The sequence below is a fragment of the Mesoplodon mirus genome (assembly GCF_964341445.2).
Source record: "Mesoplodon mirus genome assembly, chromosome: 17".
NCBI classification, from domain to species: domain Eukaryota; kingdom Metazoa; phylum Chordata; class Mammalia; order Artiodactyla; family Ziphiidae; genus Mesoplodon; species Mesoplodon mirus.
Genome location: NC_138993.1, coordinates 49,465,032 through 49,487,628, shown reverse-complemented (window position 1 = coordinate 49,487,628; position 22,597 = coordinate 49,465,032). Strand labels below are relative to the sequence as shown.

The 22,597-nt window shown below is 41.2% G+C and overlaps 1 protein-coding gene across 1 annotated transcript in view; it reads left to right on the top strand.

Annotated features, from left to right (window-relative positions):
* Window positions 1-15,076: 15,076 nt before the first annotated feature.
* Window positions 15,077-22,597, top strand: part of TBC1D4 (TBC1 domain family member 4) — a 220,791-nt gene continuing 213,270 nt past the window's right edge. Inside the window, exon 1 of the mRNA XM_082602289.1 lies at window positions 15,077-15,703. Within this exon, the coding sequence (XP_082458415.1) occupies window positions 15,206-15,703 (498 nt within the window). The 5' untranslated portion in view covers window positions 15,077-15,205. The remainder of the gene's footprint in view (window positions 15,704-22,597) is intronic.

Here is a 22,597-nt window from a genome sequence, read left to right as displayed (position 1 = left end):
AACCTCTGGAGAGATTGGTTCAAGATGGAGGAGTAGAAGGACATGCACTCGCTCCATCTTGCGAGAGCACCAGAATCACACCTAACTGCTGAACAATCAAGGACAGGAAGACACTGAAACTCACTCAAAAATATACCCCGCATCCAAAGACAAAGGAGAAGCCACAGTGAGATGGTAGGAAGGGTGCAATCACAATAAAATCAAATCCCATAACTGCTGGGTGGGTGACTCACAATCTGGAGAACACTTACAACACAGAAGTGCACCCACTGGAATGAAGTTTCTGAGCCCCACGTCAGGCTTCCCAACCTGGGGGTCCAGCAACGGGAGGAGGAAATCTGAGAGAATCAGACTTTGAAGGCTAGTGGGATTCGATTGCAGGACTTCGACAGGACTGGGGAAACAGAGACTCCAATCTTGGAGGGTACACACAAAGTAGTGTGTGCATCGGGACCCAGGAGAGGAGCAGTGACCGCATAGGACACTGAACCAGACCTACCTGCTAGTGTTGGAGGGTCTCCTGCGGGGTGGGGGGGAGGGTAGTGGTGGTGGCTGTGGCTCACCGTGAGGACAAGGACACTGGCAGCAGAAGTTCTGGGAAGTACTCCTTGGCATGAGCCCTCACAGAGTCCACCATTAGCCCCGCCAAAGAGCCCAGGTAGGCTTCAGTGATGGGTCGCCTCAGGCCAAACAACCAACAGGAAGGGAAACCAGCCCCACCCATCAGCAGACAAGCAGATTAAAGTTTTACTGAGCTCTGCCCACCAGAGCAACAGCCAGCTCTACCCACCACGAGTCCCTCCCATCAGGAAACTTGCACAAGCCTCTTAGATAGCCTCATCCACCAGAGGGCAGACAGAAGAAGCAAGAAGAACTACAGTCCTGCAGCCTGTGGAACAAAAACCACATTCACAGAAATATAGACAAGATGCAAAGGCAGAGGGCTATGTACCAGATGAAGGAACAAGATAAAACACTAGAAAAACAACTAAATGAAGTGGAGATAGGCAACCTTCCAGAAAAAGAATTCAGAATAATGATAGTGAAGATGATCCAGGACCTCGGAAAAAGAATGGAGACAGATCGAGAAGATGCAAGAAATGTTTAACAAAGACGTGGAAGAATTACAGAACAAACAAACAGAAGAATTAAAGAACAAACAAACAGAGATGAACAATATGATAACTGAAATGAAAAATACACTAGAAGGAATTAATAGCAGAATAACTGAGGTAGAGGAAAGGATAAGTGACCTGGAAGACAGAATGGTGGAATTCACTGCCATGGAACAGAATAAAGAAAAAAGAATGAAAAGAAATGAAGACAGCCTAAGAGACCTCTGGCACAACATTAAACGCAACAACATTCGCATTATAGGGGTCCCAGAAGGAGAAGAGAGAGAGAAAGGACCCGAGAGAATATTTGAAGAGATTATAGTCAAAAACTTCCCTAACATGGAAAAGGAAATAGCCACCCAAGTCCAGGAAGAGCAGAGAGTCCCAGGCAGGATAAACCCAAGGAGAAACACGCTGAGACACATAGTAATCAAATTGTCAAAAATTAAAGACAAAGAAAAATTATTGAAAGCAGCAAGGGAGAAATGACAAATAACATACAAGGGAACTCCCATAAGGTTAAGAGCTAATTTCTCAGCAGAAACTCTACAAGCCAGAAGGGAGTGGCATGATATATTTAAAGTGATGACAGGGAAGAACCTACAACCAAGATTACCCAGCAAGAATCTCATTCAGATTCGATAGAGAAATCAAAAGCTTTACAGACAAGCAATAACTAAGAGAGTTCAGCACCACCAAACCAGCTCTACAACAAATGCTAAAGGAACTTCTCTAAGTTGGAAACACAAGAGAAGAAAAGGACCTACAAACACAAACCCACAAATAATTAAGAAAATGGTCATAGGAACATACATATCAATAATTACCTTAAACGTGAATGGATTAAATGCTCCAACCAAAAGACACAGGCTCGCTGAATGGATACGAAAACAAGACCATATATATGCTGTCTACAAGAGACCTACTTCAGACGTAGGGACACATACAGACTGAAACTGAGGGGATGGAAAAAGATATTCCATGCAAATGGAAATCAAAGGAAAGCTGGAGTAGCAATACTCATATCAGATGAAATAGACTTTAAAATAAAGAATGTTACAAGAGCCAAGGAGGGACACTACATAATGATCAGGGGATCAATCCAAGAAGAAGATATAACAATTATAAATATATATGCATCCAACATAGGAGCACCTCAATACATAAGGCAACTGCTAACAGCTCTAAAAGAGGAAATCAACAGTAACACAATAATAGTGGGGGACTTTAACACCTCACTTACACCAATGGACAGATCATCCAAACAGAAAATTAATAAGGAAACACAAGCTTTAAGTGACACAATAGACCAGATAGATTTAATTGATATTTACAGGATATTGCATCCAAAAACAGCAGATTACACTTTCTTCTCCAGTGCACACGGAACATTCTCCAGGATAGATCACATCTTGGGTCATAAATCAAGCCTCAGTAAATTTAAGAAAATTGAAATCGTATCAGGCATCTTTTCTCTCTTTTTTTTTTTTTTTTGCAGTACACGGGCCTCTCACTGTTGTGGTCTCTCCCGTTGCAGAGCACAGCCTCTGGACATGCAGGCTCAGCAGCCATGGCTCACGGGCCCAGCTGCTCCAAGGCATGTGGGATCTTCCCGGACCGGGGCACAAACCCGTGTCCCCTGCATCGGCAGGCGGACTGTCAACCACTGCGCCACCAGGGAAGCCCCCTCAGGCATCTTTTCTGACCACAACATTATGAGATTAGAAATCAATTACACGTAGAAAAACGAAAAAAAAACCAAACACATGGTGACTAAACAATATGTTACTAAATAACCAAAAGATCACTGAAGAAATCAAAGAGGAAATCAAAAAATACCTAGAGACAAATGACAATGAAAACATGATGATCCGAAACCTATGGGATGCATCAAAAGCAGTCCTAAGAGGGGAGTTTACAGCAATACAAGCCTATTTCAAGAAACAAGAAAAATCTCAAATAAACAATCTAACCTTACACCTAAAGGAACTAGAAAAAGAAGAACAAACAAAACCCAAAGTTAGTAGAAGGAAATAAATCATAAAGATCAGAGCAGAAAGAAATGAAATAGAAACAAAGAAAACAATAGCAAAGATCAATAAAACTAAAAGCTGGTTCTTTGAGAAGATAAACAAAATTGATAAAAAATTAGCCAGAGTCATCAAGAAAAAGAGGGAGAGGACTCAAATCAATAAAATTAGAAATCAAGAAGGAGAAGTTACCACAGACACCGCAGAAATACAAAGCATCCCAAGAGACTACTACAAGCAACTGTATGCCAATAATATGGACAACCTGGAAGAAATGGACAAATTATTAGAAAGGTATAACCTTCTAAGACTGAACCAGGAAGAAATAGAAAATATGAACAGACCAATCACAAGTAATGAAATTGAAACTGTGATTAAAAATCTTCCAACAAGCAAAAGTCCACGACCAGATGGGTTCACGGGTGAATTCTATCAAACATTTAGAGAAGAGATAATAACCAATGTTCTCAAACTCTTCCAGAAAATTGCAGAGGAAGGAACACTCCCAAACTCATTTTATGAGGCCACCATCACTCTGATACCAAAACCAGACAAAGATACTACAAAAAAAAGAAAGTTACAGACCAATATCACTGATGAATATAGATGCAAAAATCCTCAACAAAATACTAGCAGACAGAATCCAACAACATATTAAAAGGATCATACACCATGATCAAGTGAGATTTATCCCAAGGATGCAAGGATTCCTTAACATACGTGAATCAATCAGTGTGATATACCATATTAACAAATTGAAGAATAAAAACCATATGATCATCTCAATAGATGCAGAAAAAGCTTTTGACAAAATTCAACACTCATTTATGATAAAAACTCTCCAGACAGTGGGCATAGAGGGAACCTTCCTCAACATAATAAAAGCCATATAGGACAAACCCACAGCAAACATCATTCTCAATGGTGAAAAAGTGAAAGCATTTCCTCTAAGATCAGGAACAAGACAATGATGTCCACTCTTGCCACTATTATTCAACATTGTTTTGGAAGTCCTAGCCACGGCAATCAAAGAAGAAAAAGAAATAAAAGGAATACAAATTGGAAAAGAAGAAGTAAAACTGTCACTATTTACAGATGACATGATACTATACATAGAGAATCCTACAGATGCTACCAGAAAACTACTAGAGCTAATCAATGAATTTAGTAAAGTTGCAGGATACAAAATTAATGCACAGAAATTTCTTGCATTGCTATACACTAATGATGAAAAATTTGAAAGGGAAATTAAGGAAACACTCCCATTTACCATTGCAACAAAAAGAATAAAATACCTGGGAATAAAGCTACCTAGGGAGACAAAAGACCTGTATGCAGAAAACTATATGAAACTGATGAAAGAAATTAAAGATGAAACAAACAGATGGAGAGATATACCATGTTCTTGGATTGCAGGAATCAATATTGTGAAAATGACTATACTACCCAAAGCAATCTACAGAGTCAATGCAATCCTTATCAAATTACCAATGGCAATTTTTACAGAACTAGAGCAAGAAATCTTAAAATTTGTATGGAGACACAAAAGACCCTGAATATCCAAAGCAGTCTTGAGGGAAAAAAACGGAGCTGGAGAAATCAGTCTCCTGGACTTCATACTATACTCTAAAGCTACAGTAATCAAGACAGTATGGTGCTGGCACAAAAACAGAAATATAGATCAGTGGAACAGGATGAAAGCCCAGAGATAAACCCACGCACCTATGGTCAACTAATCTATGACAAATGAGGCAAAGATATATAATGGAGAAAAGACAGTGTCTTCAAGAAGTGGTGGTGGGAAAACTGGACAGCTACATGTAAAAGAATGAAATTAGAACACTCCCTAACACTATACACAAAAATAAACTCAAAATGGATTAAAGAAGTAAATGTAAGACCGGACAATATAAAACTCTTAGAGGAAAAGATAGGAAGAACACCCTTTGACATAAATCACAGCAAGATCTTTTTTGATCCACCTCCTAGAGTAATGGAAATAAAAACGAAAATAAACAAATGGGACCCAATGAAACTTAAAAGCTTTTGCACAGCAAAGGAAAGTATAAAGAAGATGAAAAGACAACCCTCAGAATGGGAGAAAATATTTGCAAACAAATCAATAGACAAAGGATTAATCTCCATAATATATAAACAGCTTATGAAGCTCAATATTAAAAAAAAGACCAACCCAATCAAAAAAATGGACAGAAGACCTAAACAGACAACTCTCCAATGAAGACATACAGATGACCAAGAGGCACATGAATAGCTGCTCAACATCACTAATCATTAGAGAAAGGCAAATCAAGACTACAATGAGGTATCACCTCATACCAGTTAGAATGGGCATCATCAGAAAATCTACAACCAACAAATGCTGGAGAGGGTGTGGAGAAATGGGAACCCTCTTGCACAGTTGGTGGGAATTTAAATTGATACAGCCACTATAGAGAACATATGGAGGTACCTTAAAAAACTAAAAATAGAATTACCATATGACCCAGCAATCCCACTACTGGGCATATACCCAGAGAAAACCATAATTCAAAAAGACACATGCACCCCAATGTTCATTGCAGCACTATTTACAATAGCAAGGTCATGGAAGCAACCTTAATGCCCACCGACAGAAGAATGGATAAAGAAGTTGTGGTACATATATACAATGGAATATTACTCAGCCATAAAAAGGAATGAAATTGGGTCATTTGTAGTGATGTGGATGGACCTAGAGACTGTCATACAGAGTGAAGTAAGAAAGAGAAAAATTTTGTATATTAATGCATATATGTGGAATCTAGAAAAATGGTACAGATGAACCTGTTTGCAAGGCAGAAATAGAGACAGATGTAAAGAACAAACGTATGGACACCAAGGGGGGAAAGTGGGGGGGGGTTGGAGGGGTGGGATGATTTGGGAGATTGGGATTGACATATATACACTAATAGGTATAAAATAGGTAACTAATAAGAATCTACTGTATAAAAAATAAAGTTTAAAAAAAAAGACAATCTATGAAAAAAATAATTGACAAACTGGACTTCATTCAAATTAAAAACTTCTGCTCTACAAAAGGCAGTATCAAGAGGATTAGAAGACAAGGAAATGTTTTCTTCAAGGCTGCGAGAAAACAGTTGCCAAAGACACATTTGATAAAGTCTTGTTATGCAAAATACGCAAAGGAACCTGCTGTATAAAAAAATAAATACAATAAAATTGAAATATTTAAAAAAAAAAGAAAATTTTAACCTGTGTAAGTAACTGATTCTGTTCTTTGGCATTCAACAGAGCTCTAAACATGTTCATTCACCAGAATTTTATTAGTCACCTTCTCTGTGCCAAGCACTGTGCATTTGATTAGCAATCAGTTGCTATGTATTGTGTTCATTTTCTACAGCATTACTCTCATTACCTGCTTATTTTGTGCCTCAATTTCCTAATTAAAAAATGTCACTTTTGGGCCTCCCTGGTGGCGCAGTGGTTGGGAGTCCGCCTGCCGATGCAGGGGATACGCGTTCGTGCCCCGGTCTGGGAGGATCCCATATGCCGCGGAGCGGCTGGGCCCGTGAGCCATGGCCGCTGAGCCTGCGCATCCGGAGCCTGTGCTCCGCAACGGGAGAGGCCACAACAGTGAGAGGCCCGCGTACGGGAAAAAAAAAAAAAAAAAAAAAGTCACTTTCATAATTCTTAATTTATAATCCTGTCAAGAGTATTAAGAAGTAGCACCTATATTTGGGGTGTGTGCTGAAGTAAATCAATAATTACCTCAATTTTTGTGAAGACACCTTAAACATTGTTAAAAGACAAGGTGTGGTTAATTTCTTTGACTATTTCATGAGTGTTTGAAAAAATAATCTGTATTCTCTCTTTTAGTTATGTCCAAAAAAATAATGAGAAACTGGGACAAATATAGAAAATGTATGCTGAACAAAATGTTACTATTCCTAATATGGGGAGATTCTATGATTTGGCCCTAGTTTAAAAAATAGGCAAAAAAATATGATCACCAAACCCTTCAAAACAATATAGATAATCAATAGATATGAAAACATTCTTCCTTGCTATTCCTTTCTATTTTTTTCCCATTCTTTATCTTCCTGATTTCTAGACTTAACTTTATTCCTTCTTTCCTTATTATTTCCTTGGGTTTTTCCATGTCATTTTTTTCTCTTTTTAGTTAAATTCTTAGTGTATTTGTTTTTATTCGTTCTTTTTTTTATTTTGATAAGTGTACTTTAATCAATACATTTATCTGTATTCCACAAGTTTTGACAGACAATTCCTTTTTAAACTTAACTCCACATCTTTAAACTTTTCTCTTATAACTTTCTGTTTAACCAGGATTATTCAATACTCTGTTTCTTACTTTCCAGATATGTGGATTTTTAAACCTATGTTTTTGATTCCTAGTTTACCTTGAATAATAATGAGAAAACATGTATATGATAGCAGTTCTTTGGAATTTGTGGGTTTCCTGGGTGACACAGTGCATAGTCAATTTTAGCTTTCTTCACAGGTGCTCTATAAAAATTTTGTATTCTCTATTGATTTATTCATTACATATATTTAAACTGTTAATTATGTTATCAAAATTTATAACTTTGATTATAGTTAATTTATTTAATCTTATAGTATATGCGGATGATTTGTAAAGTCACCAACTATTTATTTTTCCTGTCATTATTTTAGTTTCTGTTTTATGTATCTGAGAGCAATTTATTTAGTGTTCATGTGTTTAAAAATAAAATCATCTTCTTAATACTTAATGCTGGCAAATATTTCTTCATGACCCCTTTCATTAGCCTTAAATTCTATTTAATCTAACACTGAAACCACGACCCTGATTTTCTTCTCATTCATGTATGCCTGATATGTTTTTTGCTATTTATTTTCAATGTTTCTATATCCTTTCTTTTTAAAAATTTTATTTATTTATTTATTTTTGGCTGCATTGGGTCTTTGTTGCTGTGCACAGGCTTCTCATTGAGGGCCTTCTCTAGTTGCGGCGAGTGGTGACTACTCTTCATTGCAGTGCATGGGCTTCTCATTGCGGTGTCCTGTTGCGGAGCACGGGCTCTAGGCATGTGGGTTCAGTAGTTGTGGCTCATGGGCTCTAGAGCACAGGCTCAGTAGTTGTGGTGCATAGGCTTAGCTGTTTCACAGCATGTGGGATCCTCCCAGACTGGGCTCAAACCTGTGTCCCTGCATTGGCAGGAGGATTCTTAACCACTGTGCCACCAGGGAAGCCCTATCCTTTTGTTTTAAAAGTGATTCTGTAAACAACACATTCCTGGATCTTTAAGTCTTTATCTTTTGGTCTGTTAGAGTAACTAACTTACATTTATTATAGTTACTATATGGAGTTACTGTAGCCATACTGTTTTAAGTTTTCTAATTATCACACTTTAATGCTGTTTCCTTTTCTTTTTATTCCCTTTCCTTTCCTACTGGATAGATCAATATTCTACTAATTTGAAAATCATATATTTTATATCTAGTTTCCTAGTAGCTATCCTTTATTTATTTCCTCTCTCTTTGTCTCCGTCTCCCAAATTTGGGAAACCTTTCTTTTTTTTTTGTATGAAGAGCAAGAGAAACTGACTCTGAGCGCACATAGTATTCCAAATCTTTTGCCTTTGCAAGGTTCTTAGCTTTTGAAACCTGAAAGCTAAGAATGGACTCTTTTGTTATCTGTGTTCTGCTGTGTTGTCATTTCCCTGGATCAATGAAGCTGCAATGCCCTGGCTGCCTGGGCTGGGGGAAGGTCACAGGGAACAAGGAACAATAAGGGGAAAACCCTGATAGTATCTCAAATTGTTATTCAGTCACAAACACTTGTGCTCTATTTACTATCTCCAGTCAGAACTCCACCATGATTTTGAAGAGGCATTCTATTATTTTCTAGTATTTTATCATTAGCTAGTGGATATATTTAGTACATTTACATGAAATTATATAATTAAATCATTTGGTGTATCACCTCTGTGATAGTAAAATAACCTCTTAGTCTTTAGTTTCTTAAATTCTCATTTGCCATTTATTCAATTCAATTCATTCATTCACTCAGTACTTATTAAGACCCCATTAAGGGTCAGCTATTATGTTTTCTGCTGGAGGAAAACAGAGCACAAAACAAATAATCCCTTCTCTCAAGTTGCTCTCTTTGTGGTGGGGGACACAGACAAACCACCCAGTAATTATAAATGTAATGAGAGCTATAACAGTGAAATGTATTTTAAAAAAGACCCAAGAAGAGAGGACCACTAACACTCACTGGGGAAGTAAGAAACAACTTCACAGAAGACATGATTCTTGACTTGGGTCTTGAACAATAGATAAATGTTTCCGTAGTGAAAGATGGGGGAAATTCAAGTTGTGGGCGTTAGGAAGCAAGAGCAATCGGGGAGAGGAAGAACCTTAGGAAGCCCCATGAGGTCCTGAGCATGTAATGCATCTGGGAATGGAAAGGTTGTCTGGGTGAGGGAGTGGGGGAGTGAAGAGCAGCAAATATAAGACTAGAAAGACTCGTGCTTTGAGCTTTAGGAAATGTATCTTCATTTAAACATTTTTAAGTGGGAAGAAAAGTAGATATTGGGGGAGGGTACAGAATGGAAGAGAGAGATAGAAAGAAAAAAGAGAGAGTACATTTGTGCTTGGAAGCAAGGAGACAAGCTAAGAGATTGAGATGAACCTTTCCAGTCTTATACACTAGCTCAGGCCCTTATACTTCTCATGTAGTGTAGAGTTTTCAAACTTGGATTTGACTGAATGTTACAACTTCTAATTAATGCTAACAGCATTATAATATTGGGATATTAGAGGAGCACTTTAAAAAAAATGTAAGTGTTTACTTTTGGATATCATAGCAGAGGTGCCTACAAGACTCTTCAGGAGCTATTTCTTGCAGATTGTTAGAAATGCTTTTCATGAGCATATTCTTTGGCCCTTTTTTGGGCAACAGTGGGGTTGAGAGTGGAAGGGTTGGGGGTCAGAGGATGATTTATTGCCCCACCATTTAGTAAACATCATAGACCTGCATATTCAGTGCAATAGCCACAAAACATTTAAAATTGTATCATCCTCTTGTCTTTTTATAAATTCAAGTAATCAAACTATAATTGAACACTTTTTTATGTGCATGCAATTCTCTAAGCTTCTGCAGGTGACACGATGATAAGAAACTAATAGCTTACCATATAGTTCGTTCATGCAATAAGTCAAATGTCTAAATGATAATAAAGCAAGTTATATAAGATACCATATATACGATAGTATAATAACCTTATCGGACAGGATAGGATAGATTTACAACAAGGTAGCAAACCTCCACAATCCCAGTGGCTTAACAAAGAAAAAAGTTTATTTCCCACTACAAGAAGTGTGCTGTGTGCCTGGGAGTTTCTCCAGGACAGCTGTCCTCTAGGAGCTGGCTCAGCATTCTGGACTGCTTTGATCACGAGGAACCTACATACTGATGTTTCCATAATGACCACTGAAGGGGAAGTGTGGGGATGGACAGCAAGAGAGGGCTGGGGCGTTGATTACTGGCAATTAAATGCTTCTACTCAAAGACGTGACCCAAGTCACCTCTGGTCACATTTCCTTCCAAAACAAGTCTTAGGATCGTGCCTGCCTTCCCATGTGTCAGGATGCAGAGAGATCAGGTATTGGTAAACAGTAATAATGCTCATTAATGCACAGTAAGCAAAACATCACAAAAAGGTTACAAAGAGAGGGCTAAGGATGTTCCAGAGCAGGAAGCAATCACACTTAGGATGTCATGTAATAAAAGACAATTCTTCTGTGTTTCTGTCAATAAGTAGATGTTTATTGCATCACTTTTTCACCAGTAAGAAATGGCCTGCTGGGGCTCCAGATTCATTCCTAGCTCCCAAGCTGGTTGATTTGGTAGAACCCACAGACTTCCATGCTTTCCCCAGATCTCTGTTCTTTTGTTTCTTTTTTATAGATCTCAGATATGTGGCCTAGGGAAATAGGATCCATATAGGAGTTTCTGGCAAGGTTGTACAAGGTTTCAGTCACATTCGGACAACTTTTCACTGCTTTTTTTTTTTTCAATAAATTTATTTATTTATTTATTTTTGGCTGGGTTGGGTCTTCATTGCTGCGCGAGGGTTTTCTCTAGTTGCGGCCATCGGGGGCTACTCTTCGTTGCGATGCGTGGGCTTCGCATTGAGGTGGCTTCTCTTGTTGCGGAGCACAAGCTCTAGGCGCGGGGGCTTCAGTAGTTGTGGCACGCAGGCTCAGTAGTTGTGGAGCACGGGCTTAGTTGCTCCACAGCATGTGGGATCTTCCCAGACCACTCCGTGTCCCCAGCATTGGCAGGCAGGTTCTTAACCACTGTGCCACCAGGGAAACCCTTCACTGCTTCTTGAAGACATGGTTCTACTTTGCACAAAAACGTGGTGGTGTGAGTAAACTGAATGAGTGAATCTAACCAATTAATAACGTCTTTATCTTGGAGCTTAAATTCTATCTATAAGGGAGCCATCAGGGTGCACCCAGAAATTCTGCATGGGAATAATGGGAATTGATTGTGGTCATATTACATATAGGATAAAAAATAGTCCCAAGGCTTTATAGAAAGTGAGAATACCATTAAAGGAAAAAAAGGTGAGAGAGAGAGAGAGAGAGAGAGAGAGAGAGAGAGAGAGAGAGAATGGGAGAGGAACCAGAGTTTTCATTTTTCCTGTGAGCCCTTTGGAGAAAATTGGGAACTTTAATGGTCTTTCCCACTTATTTTTGTTTACCTGTTACCTAACTCTTAATTATAATTTAGTAAGAGTAAAAAGAATGAAAGTCCAATTTGCTAAAAAGGAAAAAGAATACTTCTCTTTCTGCTTTAAAATTCGAATGATTATATTATCCCTAGAATGTTTTTTGAGTTCCCTGGAAATATATATTACTACATATAAAAGGGTGCGAAGGGCTTCCCTGGTGGCGCAGTGGTTGAGAGTCTGCCTGCTAGTGCAGGGGACACGGGGTCGAGCCCTGGTCTGGGAAGATCCCACATGCCACAGAGCAACTAAGCCTGTGTGCCACAACTGCTGAGCCTGCGCATCTGGAGCCTGTGCTCCGCAACAAGAGAGGCCGCGATGGTGAGAGGCCCGCGCACCGCGATGAGGAGTGGCCCCCACTTGCCGCAACTAGAGAAAGCCCTCACACAGAAACGAAGACCCAACACAGCCAAAAATAAATAAATAAATTAATTAATTAATAAAAGGGTGCGAAATCTCTACACTAGCTCTGAACTAGGTAAATACAATGAATAAAATGTATTGGCTGCACTAAAAGCTATGAAGATTCATGTTTGTCATACCATGTTATATGTTAAAGAGAAATTGGAGTTAAAAATACTTGATCGTGATTCTGTTCACTGCTCTGCAGTTTACATGTGAGGCTGTTTCCTCCCAGAGCAGTTGTGAAGCCAAAGGTGTAAAGGGATATTTTTAAAATGATAGTTCAGGAATACTATTGACAAGGAGTGTGGGTAGCTTTTGACCCGAGCAGTAACTGCTGATCAGCTGTCCCAGGGCAGGGCGTGAGGGTCGTGTGGTTCTGAAGATGAGGCAGGAAAAATGCGCCCCTTGGACCAGGATGATGTAGAAGCACCGGCGGAAGTGGAAGTTTTGGGGCCCTAGGAAGATTTGGAGCAGTTCCTGCTTCCAGTCATCTGTGGGATGCTGGAGGATATGGTGGCTCTCCCACGAGAGTGTATCTGAGGACCAGGAGTAAGTTGTGGAAGATGGATAATATGCTCATGCAGGTAGAAATGCAGGTGGAGACCTCGGAGGAGAAAGCCTTGAATCACCTTCAGCATCCCAGTGGGGAAGCTGATGAGAGAGTGCCAGAGTTGTGCCAGAAGGTGGAGGAGAAAGCCAAGGAGATGACAGATTTGATGGTGGAGCTGGTTTGGCAGATAGAGAAAAGCAAATGGTCTGGAAGGAGGGTTGGCTTTCACAGCTGATGGACTCTGGTCCGCTGGTAAGGATGGGCTGATACCTGGAAGAAACTGAAACCGCTCATTTTCTCTATTCAGTTTTTTTATGTTTTTTACTCCCATGTAACAGTGTCCCTTAGGGTCAGTGGCTGGTGACCTTGATATGGGTGTAGATTGTCAAATGTATTTGGTTCCTAAAAAATAACTTTCTTTTGAGAAATACTCTCATAAGGGAAATAGGGCTTAATCAAAACTCATTTCAGTTTATTTTTGTTACTTTGCAGTGTTTTTGAAATGTTGGGCATGGCCTTGTATTTTGGTGTTACCATGTGACCTGATTGTTTTCTGGAACTTTGGAACACCCATGTGAAGACTTGGGGTCAGAATCTTCCAACTTTAGAGGTACAGTGGAAGGCATTACTTGGATGTAGCTGGTGAAGCAATGTAGGAATGAGATTGCTTTGGATAAGACTGGGAAAAACCAAAAGAGAGCTGGAGATGGAAGACGGTGGGCACATGTTTTGGAACTTGAATACCTCTGTGAGACAAAGGAGGAGAGCTATGTTTTGTGGCATATTGTCTCGTGTTCATTGCATAACCTGTCAGGTGCATTTATTTAGACAACCTATCTGACCCTAAACGACAAAGAAGTTTGAATAGGGAATGATGGAGCACACTTTACTTTCAGGATATTGTAATATCCTCACACATTACAGAGGTTTAAGAGTATGGCATCAAAGAGACAATCTACCAAGAGCCTTGAGAGCCTGGAGAAAGGAAAAGGCATATCAGGGCCCATAAAGTCCCTTCTAGGTCACCAGGGCAGTAGATCTGACTAGGATTTGAGGTCAAAATCAAACATGTAACAAGTGTTCATTTGCCTTGAAAAACAAAGACCTAAAAAGCCTTAAAATGTTTTTTTCTTTTTGTTCAGATGACCAAAGCCCTTATGTTAATAAAAAAATCATAAATTTCTTTTGAAATGGAAAAGAAATTTCATCGTAATTTCGTGATTTAAAACACGAGTATTTTTTGGAGATTATTAGGAAATAAGATTCAGAAATTATGATGCAGGCTTTAGAAGGAATTGAAACCAAGCAAATATGATTAATTAAAAAAAAAAAAAAATCCCAGCGCTCCGTTGAGAGTGGTCCCCTCTCCAGGGGGCAGCAGAGACGCCCAGAAGAAGACGGAGATCTCGGTGACCCGGGAGATGATGAGTTGGTCAGGGCAGTGCCGGCGCCGGGCGCAGTATTGCTGCCCGAAGGGCGGGTTGGAGGGGCGGTCTGGGATCGCGGCCGGAGAAAGAGGCGAAGAGGTGACTTCACAGATAAGCTTTTATAGGCACCACTCTCCGCCCGCCGGACGGGAGGCGGGGTGGCAGCCCGATTAAAGAAGCAGCCTGGAAGGAAGGAAGAAGCGAGGGAGGGACGGGAACAGTTGGAGGAGGAGCAGCGAGCTGGGCTGCGGCGACCGGAGGAGGAGCGGCCCCCGCGAGGCCACGTTTTGTTTTTGTTATTTTCCATCGAAATAGTTCTCGCAGGCCCTCCCCGAGAACTGATTGCGCCGAAGCCCGGGAGCCCCGACCTTGCAGGTGACAGCTGGTCACCCTGGTAGGAGTCAGCTCCGCCCCAAGTCACCCCCTCCGGCGCACAGCCCATTCCCCGCCCTGCCTCCCAGTGCCCGCCCGGGGCGAGCGCGGCGGCCGCAACGGCTCTGCAGCGCTGGAACTGGCGGCGACCGGCGGAGGCGCGGGGCCCTCGGCGTTGTCCTCTGACCCAGCGGAGCCGCGGATGAGGAAGGGGGAAGTGCGGCCCCAGGCTCGAGCCGGAGAAAGGAGGATAGCGATTTAACCCTCCCTCTCCTGCCAGTCCTGCTGCCGGGCGCTCCCCGGGTGCCCGCCGCCAGAGCCTGGGAGCCGCGCCCGAAGTGCCGCATGGGGCAGGGCCACTAAAGCGCGGAGTTCGGGGTCGCGCCGAGGCGGGCGCAGGGGCCCAGCGCGGCTGTTGGCACAGTTTCGGCGGCGCATTCAACGCGAGAACTGGGGGCGCGGCGCGCCGATCCGGCCGCCTCCGTGACCTCGGGAGGCGCGAGTTATGGAGCCCCCCAGCTGCATTCAGGATGAGCCGTTCCCGCACCCCCTGGAGCCCGAGCCGGGCGCCACTGCGCAGCCTGGCCAGGGGAAGCCGGGCGACAAGAGGTTCCGGCTGTGGTACGTGGGAGGGTCGTGCCTGGACCGCAGGACCACGCTGCCCATGCTGCCCTGGCTCATGGCCGAGATCCGCCGGCGCAGCCAGAAGCCCGAGGCGGGCGGCTGCGGGGCGCCGGCGCCCCGCGAGGTGCTCCTGGTGCTCAGCGCGCCCTTCCTGCGCTGCGTGCCCGCGCCGGGCGCCGGTGCCGCTGGGGGCTGTGGCCCTACGGCCGCGCAGCCCAACCCGGCAGTGTTCATCTTCGAGCACAAGGCGCAGCACATCTCGCGCTTCATCCACAACAGCCACGACCTCACCTACTTTGCTTACCTGATCAAGGCGCAGCCAGACGACCCGGAGTCGCAGATGGCCTGCCACGTTTTCCGCGCCACAGACCCCAATCAGGCAAGACCGCGGCTCGGAGGCACGGGGGAGGGTCCATCACACCCGGGAGGAGTGTCAGGGCTGCAGGCGCTGGGACCCCACGTTAAAGACCGACTCTGGTCCAGCTGCTGGCGCGCGCCTTCCACGTGGCGCGGTTGAGCGCAGGCTGGTCCCGCTCCTGGAACCCCGAGTCGGGAGCTTGCTTCTGGCGGCGGTTCCTTCCCCGCAGGGCCGAGGAAGAGGGAGGGAGGCGGAGAGTGGTCTCGGGACGGTGGAGGAGCTGGTGCGCCCTGGGAGAATGCGGGAGCAGCGCGCGTCCCGGGAGGATCTCGTTGTCTTGGGGTGTGACTGGAGATGGCATGCCCGGCCTTGGCCAAGTGGGTGCGTGCGTGCACGTGTGCGTTTAAGAGGGAAAGCGGGAGAGGGTTGGGTTCCTAGAGGCCCCCGCACACACTCTCGGTCTTCGTGGAGTCCTGCACCTTAGCCCCTTAGGACAGTCGCATCCTAGTCACAGCAGCACCTGCAGATCTTGGATCTGGGAAGCTGTTTCGGAGCCTGGCTTAGAGAGAAGTTACTAGACGTTGTCAGATTGTCAGCAAAATACGAATCTGCCTTTAGATTTTGAGTGGAAAGAAGACTTTTTTTTTTTTTTTTTTTTGCAGTTTTTTCCACACTAAATGGAGACAGAATCAGTACCTACCTGGGTGATTTAAAAATCAGTGTTGTAGAAGAGGTGAACATCTCTTTTCTAATATTTCTCCAGAGTTTACTAAATCAAGGTGCCTGTTACCAAACAGTGCGTTTTTACTTCCTTAAAAAAAAAACGGACACAGTCCTTTTTCGTCTGGAGAGAGGTATCTAAACAATCTTTACTACAGTGATTGTGTCTTGAAAAACAGCACCTCCCCTTTTTAAAAAATGTGTAAGGAGTTTACCATATCAAAAGCTCCCCAGATGCTGTTATAAATTATAAGAGTTACTGAATGTTTGGGCAAAGGACTTTAGATTCTTTGGGAAAATAGTGTTGTCTAAATATAAACAAATAAAGTCTCAGTTATACTATGTGGCGGGTTTCTTTAGCAGCTGGGAAATTAATAGTCAGATGAGAAAAACTTCCTATAAAGAAGGCTTTAATTTTTGAAAATTCATATATTCCAGTATCTGTAATTGAAAGACTGTCCAATAGTTTTTCACAAAAAGGCCTGTGGCTGAGCTGAAGAAAATAAAGCTCATTGTCTTAGATTCCATCAGTTACTTCGTAAACTAGTTTAATATCCTAAGGGCTCAGAACTCCCAATATTTTAGTTTATGGTGCTGCTGTTATGTTATGGTAAAATACCTTCTCACAGATGATCTCAGGATTCTAACCGTGATTAAAATGAATTTCATTTTATGCTTATTTGTTAAAAATTTATTTTTAGCTTTCACCTAGGTTGAAATTGGAGTGCAGCATGTTCTTTATTCTGAATGTCATCACCATCTTTATTGTATTAAGATTTTGGGGTTCTGTCAGTAAGGTGGAAGTGGTTGCATTTTTCCAGGACTTGAAGGAATGTTTTATGATTCTTGGTGGTTATTTTCTTCAGATCTGATGCCTGACACATCATTGCTAATTTCATTGATGGTCAGTTTGTTTATGGGTTATGGCACCTTAAATTCTCAACAGTGGCTGTGGAGTCTTCCCTGGACTCATTGGAAGGTCAATTAAAATATCCCATTTTATTTACTTTCATTTTGTATTTAGATATTAGAGGCTGGATGTGCTCTTTACAAATAATAACATGCTTAGGCTTATTTCCCCCCTTTGCTCCTGTAGGAGCAGTGGAAGCCATATGGCTTTCTGATAAAAGAAAAAAACAAACTTTTCCTGTTTATTGCCATTTCCCAGTTGAGTCTTTGATCTAAAGATATAGATTCCTATTTGCTCCCAACCTAGAGAGCCCCTGGCAGAGGATCATTAATTTGAAAGGCCAGATGTTGTCTACCTAAGGATTATCTCCAGCTGTAAATCAGGGCTTACAAACTCAAACTGAGGGGAAGAAGGTTGAGTGAGGGCCATAGAGGACTAGATAGAGAGGTCCTTTCTCAAGCTGCTGCTAGCTCCAACTGGAAATTACATGATCAGAATATAAGCCCAGTGTTGCCGGTGCTTCGGATTTCTCAAGAGAAGATGGAAATCTGGATTTTTATGTATGAGTCCACATTTTAAAGTATCAGCAAATATTTTAAACATATAAGAATCCTATCTGGGCTAAACAAAACACATCTGAAGGTTGGCTTCAGAGATCTAAGGGCTGCCACGTTTGATCTTGGGCATAAATATTTGTTGAGTGGACAAGTGCAGTCATTAGATACTGAGTACTGTTTGTCACATTTCCTGTTGAAATAGTGGGGAGAGTTAGGATAATTTGGGGGGAAAAATTTATAAGTAAAACTCCCAGAAGTGATGATTCTGCAATTGAACTTGTTAGAGGGATGAATTCATCACCTTATTACCATCCAGCAGTATGCCTAATATAGAGTAGAACCTCTGGATCGTTCTGAGCACCTTTGAAATGAGAAGGAAGAAGACCTGCTGTTTGCTTTGCTGCTGAGTTCTATATTTGAAATAGAGAATTTTTTAGTTGGACTTTAAGATTATTGTTAAGTCTCCTAAGTATTTTCTACAGTCACTGAACAAAATATGGAAGGTAGCCTGGAGCAGAAAGGCCTGAAAACATCCCCAAGTAAACTTGCCTCTGCTTTGTCTGTCATGCCTGTCTCTTTTCTGAAATAGGCCTGTCTGTAGGATGACCATATAATTTATTGTTTAATCCAGGACAATTTTTATTAAGAAAGGGGGCATCATTAAAATGACACAAGCATAACAAGTATAAAACTGGACTGTTTAGGGCAAACAGGAACATGGGTGACCATAGATAATTGGCAAAGTTTGTGTTTCTGCCAAGCCACTGAGATGGAAGATTGTGGTTTCTATATATAAAATGATAATGTCTTGCAACGTATCTACTCACACATCTTTTTTTTGGGGGGGTGTGTGGATCTACATGTGACCTCAGAGCTGGGAGCACTGCGCGAGTAGCTTGGGTCTGTTGTGGGGAGTTGCCATAGTGATGTGCCCTGTGGCTTCACGCCCTCCGGGTCAGAGTCAACCTAAGGATGCCCAACCTGAGTCAGCCTGAAGGAGTGCTCAGCCAGAATGGTCTGATACAGAGCTATTTCTGCCAGGTGCAAGGAGGGCTATGGGCTGGGAGCAAATGAACCAGTTTCAGATGAAATATATGCCAATACAGATTGGTTCCCATTTATTCAAGATGTGTAGTCTTGCATAGGAGGAATGTCAGACTTAGCACATTTCAGCCAAAGTTGGATATTTGAACTAGTAAAAGTGCATAACTGTACATAACTTAAAAAACAAATCACACTGGCATAAATTGAGTTGTAGACTTAAAACTGGCTGGAGAACCAAGAATATCTGCTTCTCTACCTAACGTCTTGGGAAGGTCACTAATATTCCTCAAATACTTACCTTTACCTACGTTCAGAAAGAGGCTATGTATTTATATATATATATAAATATACATATATATATATATATATGGCATTATCTCAATTTCCCCATTAAAAAGCAGAACTTGTTTTATGTTATATATTTTTTTATCATATTAAAAAACAAGAATTGTTTGTGTTTATAACTATTGTTAGAGAATGAAGGTGTTATTTATCATTTCCATTAGACAACAGCATATACTTCATAATTATAGAATGAGTAGTCCTATAAAAGACAAAAACATGATTGCTATAATTTTCATTGATTTTGTTTATGTATATATTTCTTGAAGCTCGAAAGAATGTACTTTCAAAGAGCTTTTACAAACTGTTCTTAAAATTAAAAAATGAACTTGACGCCAGTTTTTTTAGCACTAAGTTCTCTAAGTCTGTGGGTATTTTTTGTTTGTTTCTCTTAAAATATTTAGTATTTTCTGAGCTTTACTCAGGTAACCAATTTTCAACTTAATTTTCAGTGATATACTTCAAAAAGGTCATTTTCAGTTCTTCCTCAGAGTTAAGGGTTAGTGGCTCTGGGAGTATGCTAGCAAGGAAACAAGAGAAATAGAAATCTGGAAATGTTCACACTTCTCTGTTTGCTTTCTGAGTACATTGTGCTATTCTGGGTAGATCTCTCCTCATGTTTGCTGTAGTCATTTTTTTTTTTTTTAATTTGGTTGCATTGGGTCTTTGTTGCTGCACGCGGGCTTTCTCTAGTTGCAGTGAGCAGGGGCTACTCTTCGTTGAGGTGCGCAGGCTTCTCATTGTGGTGGCTTCTCTTGTTGTGGCTCGTGGGCTCTAGAGTGCAGGCTCAGTAGTTGTGGCACACAGGCTTAGTTGCTTCGCGGCTTGTGGGATCTTCCCAGACCAGGGCTCGAACCTGTGTCCCCTGAATTGGCAAGTGGGTTCTTAATCACTGTGCCACCGGGGAAGCCCCTCTCTCCCCTTCTGATTTGAGGTGGATTAATTTGCCCTGGCTCTGTGGTAGAATCTTGACTACAATATCTAGAGGAAAGGTAAAAATGTATGCCCAGAGCCTCCCACCTGTGAAGGGAATGTTATAATGAAGATGTGGTTGTTCAGTATCAGGGCTCATTTATCATAAGCCAGAGGTTCTCAAACTTGAGTGTGTGTCAGAATCACCTGGTCGGCTTGTCAGAGCAGGCTGGTGGGCCCCACCCTCAGTTTTTGATGATGTCAAGTTCCCTGATGATGTTCAGACTACTGGCCTGGGGACCACTGTTTGAGAACTGCCCTCAGTGATTTTGTTCATCTGGTTGGGTATATGACCACTTCTGTTCCCCTGGTTATTATTGTAGTCGTTTTCAGACTTGAAAGTTCAGGCTGAGTGTGAGGAGGAGGAATACGTGACTACAGATTTTTAAGAAACTCGTCATTTTCTAGCTTAATAGCTTTGCTCATCTTCTTTTCCAGATAGACATTATTCTGCCAGGCGTGATAAGACTAGCCATATGTTGAATGAAAACTTTACCTTTCAAGCCAAAGTTTTAAGTTCTACAGATGGAATAAACAATTTTTAGGGAATATATTCTAATGTTGGGCTTCCCTGGTGGCGCAGTGGTTAAGAGTCCTGGTCCGGGAAGATCCCACATGCCGCAGAGCAACTAAGCCTGTGTGCCACAACTACTGAGCCTGCGCTCTAGAGCCTGCAAGCCACAAGTGCTGAGCCCACGTGCCACAGCTACTGAAGCCCGTGTGCCTAGAGCCCATGCTCCGCAACGAGAGAAGCCACAGCAATGAGAAGCCCGCGCACCGCAACGAAGTGTAGTCCCCGCTCGCCGCAACTAGAGAAAGCCCGCACGCAGCAACGAAGACCCAAAGCAGGCAAAAATAAAATAAAGAAAGAACTTTATAAAAGAAAATTGTATATATTTAAAGCTACAATGTGGTGTTTTGATATACATATCAAATGAAAGGGTTACCACAATCAAGCTAATTAACATATCCATCAACTCACATGGTTATTATCGTTTTGTCTGTTTGTGTGTGGTGAGAAAACTTAAGATCTACTCTTTTAGCAAATTTCAGGTATACAGTATAGTATTATTAACTATAGTCACCATGCTCTCTGTACATTAGGTCTTCAAAACTTTCTCATCCTGCATAACTGAAAGTTGGTACCCTTTGACCAACATCTCCCCATGTCTCCCATCCCCCATCCCCTGGCAACCACTATTCTACTCTCTGCATTTATGAGTTTGACTTTTTAGATTCTGTATATAACTGAGATCATGCAGTATTTGTCCACTTTCCCCCACTTTTATATTAAAAATCTCCACAGTTAAATATGCTCATTAAATTTGTAAAATAATAGTGAAATGCTGAATGCATGCTTGGATATAGTTTTGCCAGTGTGTATTTTTGTTTTAATGGAAAGTAAAAAAAGTCTGTATGATTTTTTAGGCTGGTGTAGCTGAACTCTGGTGTATCTTTTATGTAGTGTCCTTAGGAGTGGCAGGGAAGTAAACTATGAGAGTCTGTTTGCAACTTTAGAATCAAAAGTCTTTAGGGTATGTAAGAACAGGTACAACCATGCATTTGAATATATTTTATTGACTCATAAAGGATACAGATATTGTAAAGTATAACAAAGTACAACGTATAAATTATAAACTGTATAAAGTATAACAAAGTACAAAGTATAAATTATAAACTATTATAATATAAAAGTATATAATTATAGAGTATAAAGTGTAAAATTTACTATAAAAATAATGCATCTTACCATCATTATAAAACATACAATAAAGCAAGAAATATTGGCACCAAGTTGTGCTATTTTAGTTACCTTGGGTTAAAGGGAAAAGAATATGTAAATTTTTAAGGTTAGATAAAGCCCAGTGACCTAATGGGCTGATGTATGGTTTTGTAAGAGTTCAAGTAGAGAAAAATGGCTCATAAAAAAGCAGTCTTGGGGTCCACAGTAACATTAGCATGCTGAGCCTGTGTTGTAGCATTCAGTACTGTAGGCATGTGCTTTGAAAAATAACATTTTCATCCCATTGAATTTATCTTGTTAGTATAATTGTTACTAGTTTTGTGCTTGCGTTTGTGGGTATTTTGTAAATTGGTTTTGGTTTTAAAGCTTTTTAGATTTTACCTCCTCACCTCCCTCTTTCTTTGTTCTGTAAAATGAACTAGCACCCAGACCCCAGTAAGATGGTTCTCTAGGACACTAGTCCATCATCTTCTCAGACTCTTGACTTTCTGAATAAAGTGGCTATAATTTGCTCCAAAAAACAAAACAAAAACTTTTTAAAAGCTAGAGTTGTAAGCATCTAAAGTTTATATCTAGATTTTTATGAACATATTTTTAAAAAGTAACAGTAAAATAATTATGTTAAC